At 43.7% G+C, this 12,459-nt stretch overlaps 1 protein-coding gene across 1 annotated transcript in view; it reads left to right on the top strand.

Annotated features, from left to right (window-relative positions):
• The window catches only part of GIMAP8 (GTPase, IMAP family member 8), a 36,644-nt gene extending 29,537 nt beyond the window's left edge, over positions 1–7,107 (top strand). Inside the window, 3 exon segments of the mRNA XM_007472129.1 lie at positions 1,143–1,803; positions 3,436–3,481; positions 6,419–7,107. Coding sequence (XP_007472191.1) covers positions 1,143–1,803; positions 3,436–3,481; positions 6,419–7,107 — 1,396 coding nt within the window.
• Positions 7,108–12,459: the final 5,352 nt, after the last annotated feature.

Raw genomic sequence — 12,459 nt, 5'->3', positions numbered from 1 at the left:
ACTCTTTCTGATTTTATCTAAATTTAAGCCTCCTGAGCTTCCACCCATGAACTCGTCTCCTCCCTCCTGCTGGGCTGGGACTGAGTTCTCTCCAGGCTGGGCTCCGGAAGCTTCTCTGACCACCTTTTTCTGTGCACCTGAACTGCCCCTGATGTGGGACAAATCCCTACATCTTTGGAAGCTTTGCTTGGATGCCTGAAGCCTCGTCCCCCTTGGGCTATATCCTGGAAAGAAGGTGGAGGCTGCTTTAGAATGTCAGCAAGAGTTCTGGAGAAAGCTTTCTTTCTTTCATTTTTTTTTAAAGTTTAAAAAAAATTCTTGAATTTTATTTTACTTATTTTTTTATACAGCAGGTTCTTATTAGTTACCTGTTTTATATGTATTAGTGTATATATGTCAATCCCAATCTCCCAGTTCATGCCACCCCACCCTTCCCCCCTTTGTGTCCATACGTTCGTTCTCTACATCTGTGTCTCTGTTTCTGCCTTGCAAACCAGTTCATCTGTACCATTTTTATAGATTCCACATATATGCATTAATATTCGATATTTGTTTTTCTCTTTCTGACTTACTTCACTCTGTATGACAGTCTCTAGGTCCATCCACGTCTCTACAAATGACCCAATTTCATTCCTTTTTATGGCTGAGTAATATTCCATTGTATATATGTACCACATCTTCTTTATCCATTCGTCTGTCAATGGGCATTTAGGTTGCATCCATGACCTGGCTATTGAAAATAGTGCTTCAATGAACATTGGGGTGCATGTGTCTTTTTGAATTATGGTCTTCTCTGGATATATGCCCAGTAGTGGGATTGCTATGCCATATGGTAATTCTTTTTTTTTTTTTTTTTTTTTTTTTTTTTTTTTGTGGTACGTGGGCCTCTCACTGCTGTGGCCTTTCCCGTTGCGGAGCACAGGCTCCGGACACACAGGCTCAGCGGCCATGGCTCATGGGCCCAGCCGCTCTGCGGCATGTGGGATCTTCCCAGACTGAGTCACGAACTCGTGTCCCCAGCATCAGCAGGCGGACTGTCAACCACTGCGCCAAGAGGGAAGCCCAGAAGGTACTTTCTTGTTGTTCCTCTATCCACTCTGTTTGTGAGTTGAACATTGTTGTGTTGCTTTTTGTCCCAACAGAACCAGTGGAAACCTGTGTCAGGAGAGAGAGTCAGAGCCGGACTGCTCCATGTTGGGACTGAGGCTTCTTCTTTTAGGGAAACATGGCGCAGGGAAAAGTGCCACAGGAAACACCATTCTGGGCAAAGCTGTGTTCAAGTCCAGGCTCAGTGAGCAGATGGTGACTAAAACATGCCAGAGAGAGAGTGGGGCCACGCAGGGGAGGGAGGTTGTGGTCATCGACACCCCTGACCTTTTCTCCTCAATAGCTTGTGCCAATGACAAGGAAGGCTACATTGAGCACTGCCTGGAGCTCTCAGCTCCCAGCCTCGACGCCTTGCTTCTGGTAATTCCCATCGGCCATTATAAGGTGGAGGACAGAGAAACAATCAAGGGCATCCAGAAGGTGTTTGGAGCTAAAGCCAGGAAGCACATCATTATAGTCTTTACTTGGAAGGATGATTTGACGGATGGCTTGCTGGAAGATTACATTGAAAGTGACGAGTCTTTTAGGGACTTGGTTCAAAACTATGGTGGCCGATACTGCGCTTTCAACAACAAGGCAAGTGAGGATGAGCGGGACGCCCAGGTGAAGGACCTCCTCTGCAAGGTCCAGTGTTTGGTGGATGAGAACCAAGGACCATACTGGGTGAACTTCAGAAATGAAGACAGTAGATTCCAGGTGAGGATTCTTGTGAAGGTCTCCGAGGGTCTCTGTTGTTAGAGCTAGTGGGATAAAGGCACAAATAACTGAAATGTTGCAGAGGCTTTGTTTAAAGGGATATTTATCGGTAAACTGGAAAGATGAGGCTACTTCGAGTATTATACTTTATTGGCAAATTAATGGATATATTTTAGAGCTTATATGACTTTACCCCTCATAGTATTGGACACATAAATGACTCATTAGACCCTCTCTTCCCTTGGCTTCAGTAAAACTATGCTCTTCTTGTTTCTTCGTCCTTGCTTGCTACTCCAGAGAGTGCTGAGTCCTCCTCTAATGACCTGACAGCTGGTGTCTTCAGGGCTTGGTTCTCGCCCTTCCTCCCTTCTCTATACTTGTGTCCTCAGGTGATTCCACATTTTTACAGCTTTGAGCTTCATCTGTTGCTAACAGTTTCCAAATTAGTAACTCCAGTCCAGGTCTTTCCTCTTAAGTTCTGACTCCTTTGTCCATCCAATTGCTATTTGACATCGCTCTCTTAAAGAATCTCAGAATTAACACGTCCAGACTTTTGTTTTTCCCTCTTGAATCTCTGAGACTTCAGTTTTCCTCTCAGTTCTGTCAGTGGCTGTCCTGCCCATCATGCTGTTCAAACCTAAGCGCAGATGTCAGCTTTGATACCACGGCCAGCTTGCATCTGATTTCCAGGAGATGATCGTCTTGTGTGATTAAGGCACCTGGAATCCGCCTGCTTCTCTCTGTCTCCACTACCACCATCTGGACCAGGGCAACCTCTTTTCTTGCCTGTACTATTTTACACATATTTGCATAACAATTTCCAATCGTTTTTTTTTTTCTTGCGCCTTACCCTCCCCACGCCCATCCATTTCACACACAATAGCCAGCGTGATATTTTAGTTGACTTTAAAACTTCTGATTTCATGCCAATTTAAATGTTGGGAGTGAGGCTTCCCCAGGCAGGAGAAGGGGATGTTAATTATGTGTTTAGCTCTTCATCCTTCATTGTCTCCATTTGCCCATCTGGATGGGGAAGGTTCCAAATTTTACTGGATCTCACGTTTGGAGAAGCTTCATGTCGATACTGGGGGCGCAGTAAGGGGAGAAGACATTGGAGATACATGGGGAGCTTGATTTCCAATCTCATCCCTTCCCCTGTCCCTCAAATGCCCCGCACAGCCATCACTTGACTAGTTTCTTCTTCCGGGGAGTCCAGAAGCTTTTCTTAAGCTTCTGGATTTTCTCCAGGAATAGCAGGAACTCTGGGAGACACTGGAAAGGATTACTGTTACTATTGGGGACTGTGGAGAGGTAAAGTTAGAAAGTGCTTCAGGAACAATGCCTGGGTTAGATGGCATTTGTGGGGCTCCTCTGAGTGAGAACAAAACCCACCTTCTTACTTCTGGGAAACCTGTTCCAGCAGCAGCGGGGTCTCAAGGTCAGCTTCATCATGGACAGGACTACACATGCCAGCAGCGACCATGACCATGACCATGACCGTGACGTTCATTTCACCACATCCTAATCATTGAATTACTCTGAATTATATACTTGTGTCTCCATTCCTTTACTTTGTGAAAAGCTGAGATTTTAGATCTGTGTGCATTATATTCCCCTTTATTTTCTTTCTAGGATTGTGTGAATGAAGCTACATGTCAGAGGGAGGACCATCCACATGGTAAGATAATTCTTAAAAGAATGTTAAGCTCATATCTGTATTCTTTTGAATGCATCATGCATCAAAATGAAGCGGAAAAATTATCTAGATAAGTCAGAACAAAAATGCACCCTGGAGCCCTAGCTCAGGTTGGTGCCCACAGTCTGTCTCCCAGGGAACTGCTAACACTTGTGAGTAGGTGCGGCACCCGTGCGGGTGTCCCCAGCCTTCCCTGAAATGTTACAGAGCTGGGCTTGTCTCTTGCAGTTTCTTCCCTGACTCAGCCTCTTCTCCCCAGCCTGGGACCCAGCACTACTCAATTTTGGACTCCTACCGGGAGGCAGAAATCACTTCTTCATGGATAACACTAAACAGAATAACACCTGCAGCATTCAGTGATGGAGCTCAGTATCTGTGTGATGATTGCCATTAATGGTGCATCGTGCACACTGCACAAGTCAATACACATGGATCTACCTTGTTCTGTTCAGTGGACGTAACGTGGTCCATGGTATGGGCATACGTGACAAATTCACCCATCTCTTTGTTGTTGGACTTTCGGGTTATTTCTGGGCCAGCTCTGTGCAAGAACTGAATATTTCTTAGTAAATAAGGTAGATGAGATCTCTGTCCTTGTAGGACTTCCTAAAATAATAATTAAAATTAAAATTTTAATGATAATTATTGCAACTGACATTATATGCTGGGAGATAAAATATAAATTATTCAATCCTAGTAGCATATAATATATAATCCTCATAACAACCTCACAATATAGCCCTTAATAACAATCCTATAAAGATGGTGTCATTTTCATTATTTTCGTTTTACAGTTGAGTAAATTTAGCCAGAAATACGTGAACTCAGACAGCAATAGGGAGTTAAAATTCTGTCGATGCCCGTCAGCCAAGACCCCCAGGAATATTCCTGTTACTGAACAAAACTGGGCGGAAGGACTTGCGGCAGTGAGGGAATGTAGCACATCATGGGGACCAAGGAGCATCTCAGAATGAGGGTGTTGGTGAAGACTTTTTATAGGATGTGGGCTTGTGTGAAGTGATTTGGGGGGAAGTGGAAACTCTCCCAAGGCAGCATAACACGGACATGGTGTCATTAGCATTTCAGCTGCTTTCTTTAAATGCTGTGTTCTTTCCCCTTCCCAGACTTGGGGCTCAGACGCTGAGTATCATCTGTTCTGAGCTGGTCTATAATTTTCTCCTGACTTTTCTCCCATCTCTTCAACTGGATGGTGAGCATCTTGAGGGAAGGAGTTGGCCTTTTCCAGTCTCTTGTCTTCCCCACAGCGTATCTGTTGCCCAGGGCTTAGCACTCAGTGCTGTTGCTGAGACAGTCCTGGTTCATTGGTTTTACCCTTCCCTTCTTCCTCCCGTCTCCTCTCCTTCCCCCCCACCCCTTCCTTTCCTCCCTGCCCTCCGCCTTTCTTTCTTTCTTTTTTTGCGGTACGCAGACCTCTCACTGTTGTGGCCTCTCCCGTTGCGGAGCACAGGCTCCGGACGCGCAGGCCCAGCGGCCATGGCTCACGGGCCCAGCCGCTCCGCGGCACGTGGGATCCTCCCGGACCAGGGCACGAACCCGCGTCCCCTGCGTCAGCAGGTGGACTCTCAACCACTGCGCCACGAGGGAAGCCCCCTCCGCCTTTCTTGACCTCTTTGTTTACTCTCTTGGTTCTTTACTCTTCCCTCTGTTGGAGAAGTGGGGGCTGTTTTGACCAGACAAGGACAGGGAGCCTGAATCCTCATGATGGTCATGCCCCACATGGCACTAGGTGGGCTTTATTAGTCCAGCCACACTACCTTACCTACTGCTTAAGCCACACAAGTCCCCTTGTATACAGTCCACTCAGTGCTACGAATTCTATTGACCTGAGCTGAGATTCTTCCCATTCTACTCATCCCATTCTCTTCTGCTTCAAAGATCCTCACCTAGGAAGAACATCAGACCAAAGGGGGCATATCTGTTTGTTGTGCCCTTTCACATTCTTAATGGGGAGCCAGGTGCTGGGCAGCCTCCTAAAAGCACAGACATGTGGGAAAGTCAGGAGGGGCTGTATGGAGGAAGCACGATTTGAAACAGGCTTTGGAGAATGGGTAGAATTTGGATGGCTGAGTACAAAGCTCCAGAGAGTACACTAGTAACTTGAAGCAAGGAGGTAGAACTGAGCATCTACTTGTGAGAGGACAAAGGGGCGTGGCCTTGATGGAGATGAGGGCTCACACCTCTAGATGTGGGATGTGGAGTTTAGACCAGATTGCAGAGGGGGTGAGAACCACACTGTCCGAGGGCATGGAAGAGGGAGTTAATGTATTTTTTAACCCTGTTTGTTCAACTATGAGATTGTGGGTTCAGGATAAGCAATTGAGTAATTTCTCCCAGAAGGAAGAACATGGGATGGGCTTTCCTCTCTCTTTGTTTTGAGGCAGATATCAGTAACTTGGTAAAAACTCACAATCTAGAACTGTGAGACCTGAACGGAAGAGAGAGATCACAGTACAAGTGCAAAGTCATAAGGAAAACCCCAGTAATACACATTATAAGATCTTTCTGCATCTATCATCTCATTAATAGGGAATTTTTTTTTTTTTTTTTTTTTTTTTTTTTGCGGTACGCGGGCCTCTCACTGCTGTGGCCTCTCCCGTTGCGGAGCACAGGCTCTGGACGCGCAGGCTCAGCGGCCATGGCTCACGGGCCCAGCCGCTCCGCGGCATGTGGGATCTTCCCGGACCGGGGCACAAACCTGTGTCCCCTGCATCGGCAGGCAGACTCTCAACCACTGCGCCACCAGGGAAACCCCAGACTGTGTAATTCTGACAGGCTGTTCCAGGGCTTGGGGATGGAACTTTCTGAGCATCCTCTGCTGTAATTAATGGCAGTAGTCTTGAGATGAAAGTTGTAGCCAGATCAGCCCATGGTCACGAATCTTTCCTGCTTTCTCTTCAGCAGAGCCCCTGTGCATTATCCTCGTGGGGAGGAGCGGAACTGGGAAGAGTGCCAGTGGGAACACCATCCTCGGGAGGCCAGAGTTCCACTCTCAGCTGGGAACACAGCGAGTCACCAAGACATGCCAGAGAGGCTGCAGGGTGTGGGATGGGCAGGATGTTGTGGTTGTGGACACTCCCCTGCCCTGCCTGGTGTCTGGAGCTGAAGGGGGTCCATCCCAGGTCGATGAGGAGGTCAAACGCTGTTTGTCCTACTATAAAGAAGGGAGTACGGTTCTGGTCCTGGTATTACAGCTAGGACGGATCACGCAAGAGGACAAAAAGGCCGTGGCGGAATTAAAGACCATCTTTGGAAAGCAAGTTATGAAATACACGATTGTGCTGTTTACCCGGAAGGAAGACTTAGAGACTGGGAAGCTTGAAGATTATGTCAAAAACACAAATAACAGATATCTTAGGGACATAATTGAAAAATGTAAGGGGAGATATTGTGCTTTTAATAACAAAGAAACTGGCGAAGCCAGGGAAGAGCAGGCAAGAGAGCTTTTGTCAGAGGTTAGTAACCTGATAAAGTGCCATGGAGAGCATGAATATCACCATCCATGGGGGAATATAGGCAAAATAATGAAAAATTTTCAGCCCCCAAAATTACTGAATAATTTTAAAAGTACATTACTGCAAAATTACTAAATAACTTAAAGGGTAAGTTACTGTAGGAAGCCCCACATTACTAAATAATTTAAAAGGTAAGTTGCTATAGCAAGCTGAAATGCCTGAGGTCTCTTTAAGTTAGAGATACCCTCAGGCTACAAGCATGGGGGGGCATGGTAGGACTGGTGAGATGGGAAGAGGGTCCATGACTTTGAGGGCTTGAGAGGTAACTGCATATCACACTGTGGTGCTTCAGCTCTTTGTAGGTAAATAAATTGTCAGGCTGGGGCAGGTAGTAGGGGATAATAAAGGAGAAATAAAAAATAAGGTGGGGAAATCTGGGCAAAGTCTTCAGAGATTAATTAGGCTGATATTAAGGATCAGAATCAAGTCACAAGAATCACTTCATCTGTGTAGACAGATCAGACTCAGGACAGACACTGGGACTGAGGCCAAGGCCAGCCTGGGGTCAGAATACAGAGAGTCACACAAGAACCAGAGGATTCAGATACATGAAGGTAAGACAATGTCCAGTCAACTCCTGGGTGTGGCAGAATGGAGAAGCTGGACTCCTGTGGGCCTCTCTGATGCCCAGCACTGCTTGCCAGGTGCCCTGAGCTCTCCACCTCCACTGGGACAGCACTCAGGGCCTTCCTTTCTTCACATGATGGCTACTTCTTCTTTCCCCAGTCCAAGCTGGAATGGAAAGTGGGACCTAGTCTACCTTCCTTTGCTGGCCCTGAGGAAATGAACAGGAGTCTGTGAAGGATCAAAAGATTTTATTGCCAATCATTCACAGTGAAATAGACTAGAACAAAAATCAGAAGCATGGTAAAATTGCCAAGATTAGGCGATCTTGCAAAAATTAAAAAGTCTAAGTAAAATTCTAGATTTCCTCTACAAAAAGTTATTGAGAACTCCTTTATACTTCTCTCTCTCTTTCTCTTTCTTTTTCCCTCTCTCCCCCACCCTCCTTGTCCCTGAGGCTTAGGAATTAGGTTGAAACTCAAAGAGGGGCTTCCCTGGTGGCGCAGTGGTTGAGAGTCCGCCTGCCGATGCAGGGGACACGGGTTCGTGCCCCGGTCTGGGAAGATCCCACATGCTGCGCAGCGGCTGGGCCCGTGAGCCATGGCCGCTGAGCTTCCGCGTCCGGAGCCTGTGCTCCGCAACGGGAGAGGCCACAGCAGTGAGAGGCCCGCATACCGCAAAAAAAAAAAAAATGTGCTTTGATTTCAACTGTTTACATTATAATATGTTCCTTTCTTAAAAAAATGAATGAACTAAGGAATTAATCCAGCTGCCAACTACTTAATTCCAGTACAAAAACCTTTTAATGATTTCTAAGGCTTCTGATATTTGTGTTAGACTTAAGGTTTTAATGGGTGATAGTTTCTGAAAAATCCATATTTTTTTCTTACATTTGTGAGTTAAAATAAAACAGATAGTAAAAGTCTTGAGGTTCAATCTGAGAATTAAATTCCATATGAATAATCATATGTAGGTATATTAATAGCCTCTGGTTATTGGGGCAGCCTGCTCTCATACCTACAACACAGCATACGTTTTACATTCAAGTTCCTTTGTGTTTAAAAAATAAAATTAAAAATGTAAATATAAAAAATACGACTGTAAAGAAGATTGGGGACTCTTTTTAAGTTTAATTTTTGAATAGAAAAATACATTCAAATGATTCAAAATTCAAAAAGTATGAAATTCTACTTCTGGATATTTATCCAAAAGAATTTTCTTTCAGGTTTACTGAGATGTTATTGACATATAATATTGCGTTACTTTAAGGGGTACAGCATGAGAGTTTGATACATGTATATATTGCAAAATGACTACCCCAATAAGGTTGGTAACACCTCCATCACCTCACATAATTACCTTTTTTTCTGATGGTGAGAACATTTAAGATATACTGTCTTAGCAACTTGCAAGTATATAATACAGTATTGTTAACTATAGTTACCGTGCTGAACATTAGATCCTCAAAATCTATTCATCTTATAACTGAAAGTTTATATCTTTTGACCACCATCTCCCCATTTCTCCCACTCCCCTGGGCCTTGGCAACTACCGTTCTGTTCTCTGTTTCTATGACTTCGGCTTTTTTAGATTCCACATGTAATCATATCACAAGTATTTGTCTTTCTCGGTCTGGTTGTTTTCTCTTAGCATCATGCCCTTAAGTTCCATCCATGTTGTGATAAGTGTCAGGGTTACCTTTTTTTTTTAATGGCTGAATAATATTCCATTGTATGTTTTTACCACATCTTATTTCATCCATCAATATATACTTAGGTTGGGGCTTCCCTGGTGGCGCAGTGGTTGAGAGTCCGCCTGCCGATGCAGGGGACGCGGGTTCGTGCCCCGATCCAGGAAGATCCCACTGGGCCCGTGAGCCATGGCCGCTGGGCCTGCGCGTCCGGAGCCTGTGCTCCGCAGCGGGAGAGGCCACAACAGTGAGAGGCCCGCATACCACACACACAAAAAAAAGATACTTAGGTTGTTTCCATATCTTGGCTATTATGAATAATGCTGCAATGTATATAGGGGTGCAGATATCTCTTTGAGATCCTGATTTCATTTCTTTGGGATATTTACCCAGAAGTGGGGTTGCTGAATCATATGATAGCTCTATTTTTAATTTCTTGGGGACCCTCCATACTGTTTTCCATAGTGGCTGCACCAATTTACATTCCCACCAACAGCACGCAAAAATGTTGCCTTCTCTCTACATTCTCGCCAACACTATTTCTCTCTTGTCTTTTTGATAATAGCCCACTGCAACAGGTGTGAAGAGATATTATATACTATATATATGTATATGCAATGGAATGTTGTTCAGTGATTAGAAAAGAAGAAGGAAATCTTGTTAAAATGCTACAATATATGATGAACCAGGAAGACATTATACTAAATGAAAAAAGCCAGTCACAGAAGTACAAATACTACGTGATTCCACTTATATATAAAGTAGTCAAGTTCTTAGAAACAATAAGTATAATAGTATTTGCCAGGGGCTAGGGGAAGGAGGAGATGGGGAGTTGCTGTTCAATGGGTACAGAGTTACAGCCATGCAAGATAAAAAAGTTCTAGAGGTCTGTACAACATTGTTCTTATAGTTAACAATATCGTACTATGCCCTGAAAAATCTGTTAAGAGGGTGCATGTCATGTTATGTGTTTTTTACCATAATAAAAAATTATGGAAAAGCATATATTAAGAGATTTGGGTTCTACCTTGTCCACCTGATTCTCCCACAGTTCTCTAAAATTAATCACTTTATTTCTTGAATATACTTACACTGTTTCTGCAAATATAAGCATATCTGAGTATATATTCTTAATTTATTCCCCTTTTTAAACGTATAAAGTGGTGTACTATTTTTACAGCTCCACATCTTGTTCTTTCCATGTAACAATACGTCATGGAGATTTTCCCATATCAGTATCTGGAGTGCTTGCTTATTCATTTTATACAGCTGCATACTAGTCTTTTGTGTAGTTATGCAGGGGGTTATTTTTTCACATGTCTCAGCTGATGGTCCTTTGGGGATTGTTCCAACCTTTGCTATTTGAAATAACATTGTGTTCTTTGCTATATTTCCATACACATGTGTTATGCAGTTTTGTATTTTCACTAATGAAGTATGAAGGCACCTGTTTGTCTCATACTTTCGAGTTTTGAAAACCAAACAGGAGAGAAATCACATCGAAGAGGTGTTTGATATGCCCTTCTTTCCATGTGAGTGGCATTAAGCCTTTTTTCATATGTTTAATATATTTGTTTTTCTGTCGATTCTCTTGATATTGTTTTGTCCATTTTTACAACGGGTTGTTGGTTTTTTATTTTTCAATTTCCTAGGAACTCTACATGTTAGAGAGACTAGACATTTGCCTATTAGATGAGTTACAAATACTATTTTCTAGCTTGTCATTCAAATTTTACTTTAAAAAAATGTTCTTTTTCACGTTTTAAATTTATTTATTTATTTTTAGCTGTGTTGGGTCTTCGTTGCTGTGAATAGGCTTTCTCTAGTTATGGCGAGCGGGGGGCTACTCTTCGTTGCGGTGCGCAGGCTTCTCATTGCGGTGGCTTCTCTTGTTACAGAGCACGGGCTCCAGGTGTGCGGGCTTCAGTAGTTGCAGCACGTGGGCTCAGTAGATGCCACATGGGGGCCCTAGAGCTCAGGCTCAGTAGTTGTGGCGCACGGGCTTAGTTGCTCCACGGCATGTGGGATCTTCACGGACCAGGGATTGAACCTGTGTCCCCTGCATCGGCAGGTGGATTCTTAACCACTGCGCCACCAGGGAAGTCCTCCCAATTTTACTTTTGTAATGTAGATATGTATCACTATTATATAGGCAAATTAATCAATAAATTTATCTGTGTGTTCTGGCTTTTGAGTCACCATTAGAAAGACCTTCCACATGTACAGATTACATGTAGTGGAATACTTTTCTGTTTCCTTCTAGGACTTTAAAATTTTCCTTTTTGCTAACATTTAAATCATTTATTCATTTGTAATATACCCTGGTGCTTATCAAGCATTTATCTAGTCTTTCCTGCATAAACTATACTTCGGGTTACTAAATACATGAAGAAGGAAAGAATATCCTAAGAGAAATATTCTAGCTACTTAATGAAAAAGAAATTTTAGAATAGGATATCTCCTTTTTTTTTTTTGGTACACGGGCCTCTCACTGTTGTCGCCTCTCCCGTTGCGGAGCACAGGCTCCGGACGCGCAGGCTCAGCGGCCATGGCTCACGGGCCCAGCCGCTCCGCGGCACGTGGGATCTTCCCGGATCGGGGCATGAACCTGTGTCCCCTGCATCGGCAGGCGGACTCCCAACCACTGCACCACCAGGGAAGTCCAGGATATCACCATTTTTAATACCTATTAAAATAATGGATCTACACAATGATCACCAATGAGTGCTAACATAAAAAGAGGGAAAACCAGACGTTGAGTACCCCCTGTGGAAATATAGACTATCATCTCTAAGTAACATTGTAAAAAAAATTGAACTTTATTCTGATCTGTCTGATCAAACTAACCACAACTAACTTCCAGTTTACAAAAATGGTGAGGCAGAGGAACACGTTAAATGACATCATAACGATGTAAGCAGCAAAATTCAGAATGTGGGGAAATCAATAGTACAAATGTCTAGTGTCTTCAATGAATACTTTGCATAAAGAAGAAATGAGGGAGGGGTCTTCTGGTTTTGGCTATGATGGAGTAACTAGTATTATTATTTACCTCTTTCCATTAACAAGCAGAAAACTAGAGAAAAATATGCAGGCAGACCTCATTGTATTGTGCTTTGCATATATTGTGGTTTTTACAAATTGAAGATTTGTGGCCACTGCATGGAGCAAGT

Source organism: Lipotes vexillifer, unplaced genomic scaffold, assembly GCF_000442215.2.
Source record: "Lipotes vexillifer unplaced genomic scaffold, Lipotes_vexillifer_v1.1 scaffold472, whole genome shotgun sequence".
Lineage (NCBI taxonomy): Eukaryota > Metazoa > Chordata > Mammalia > Artiodactyla > Lipotidae > Lipotes > Lipotes vexillifer.
Note: the sequence above shows the minus strand (reverse complement) of the source record. Positions and strands in the feature narration are given on the sequence as shown.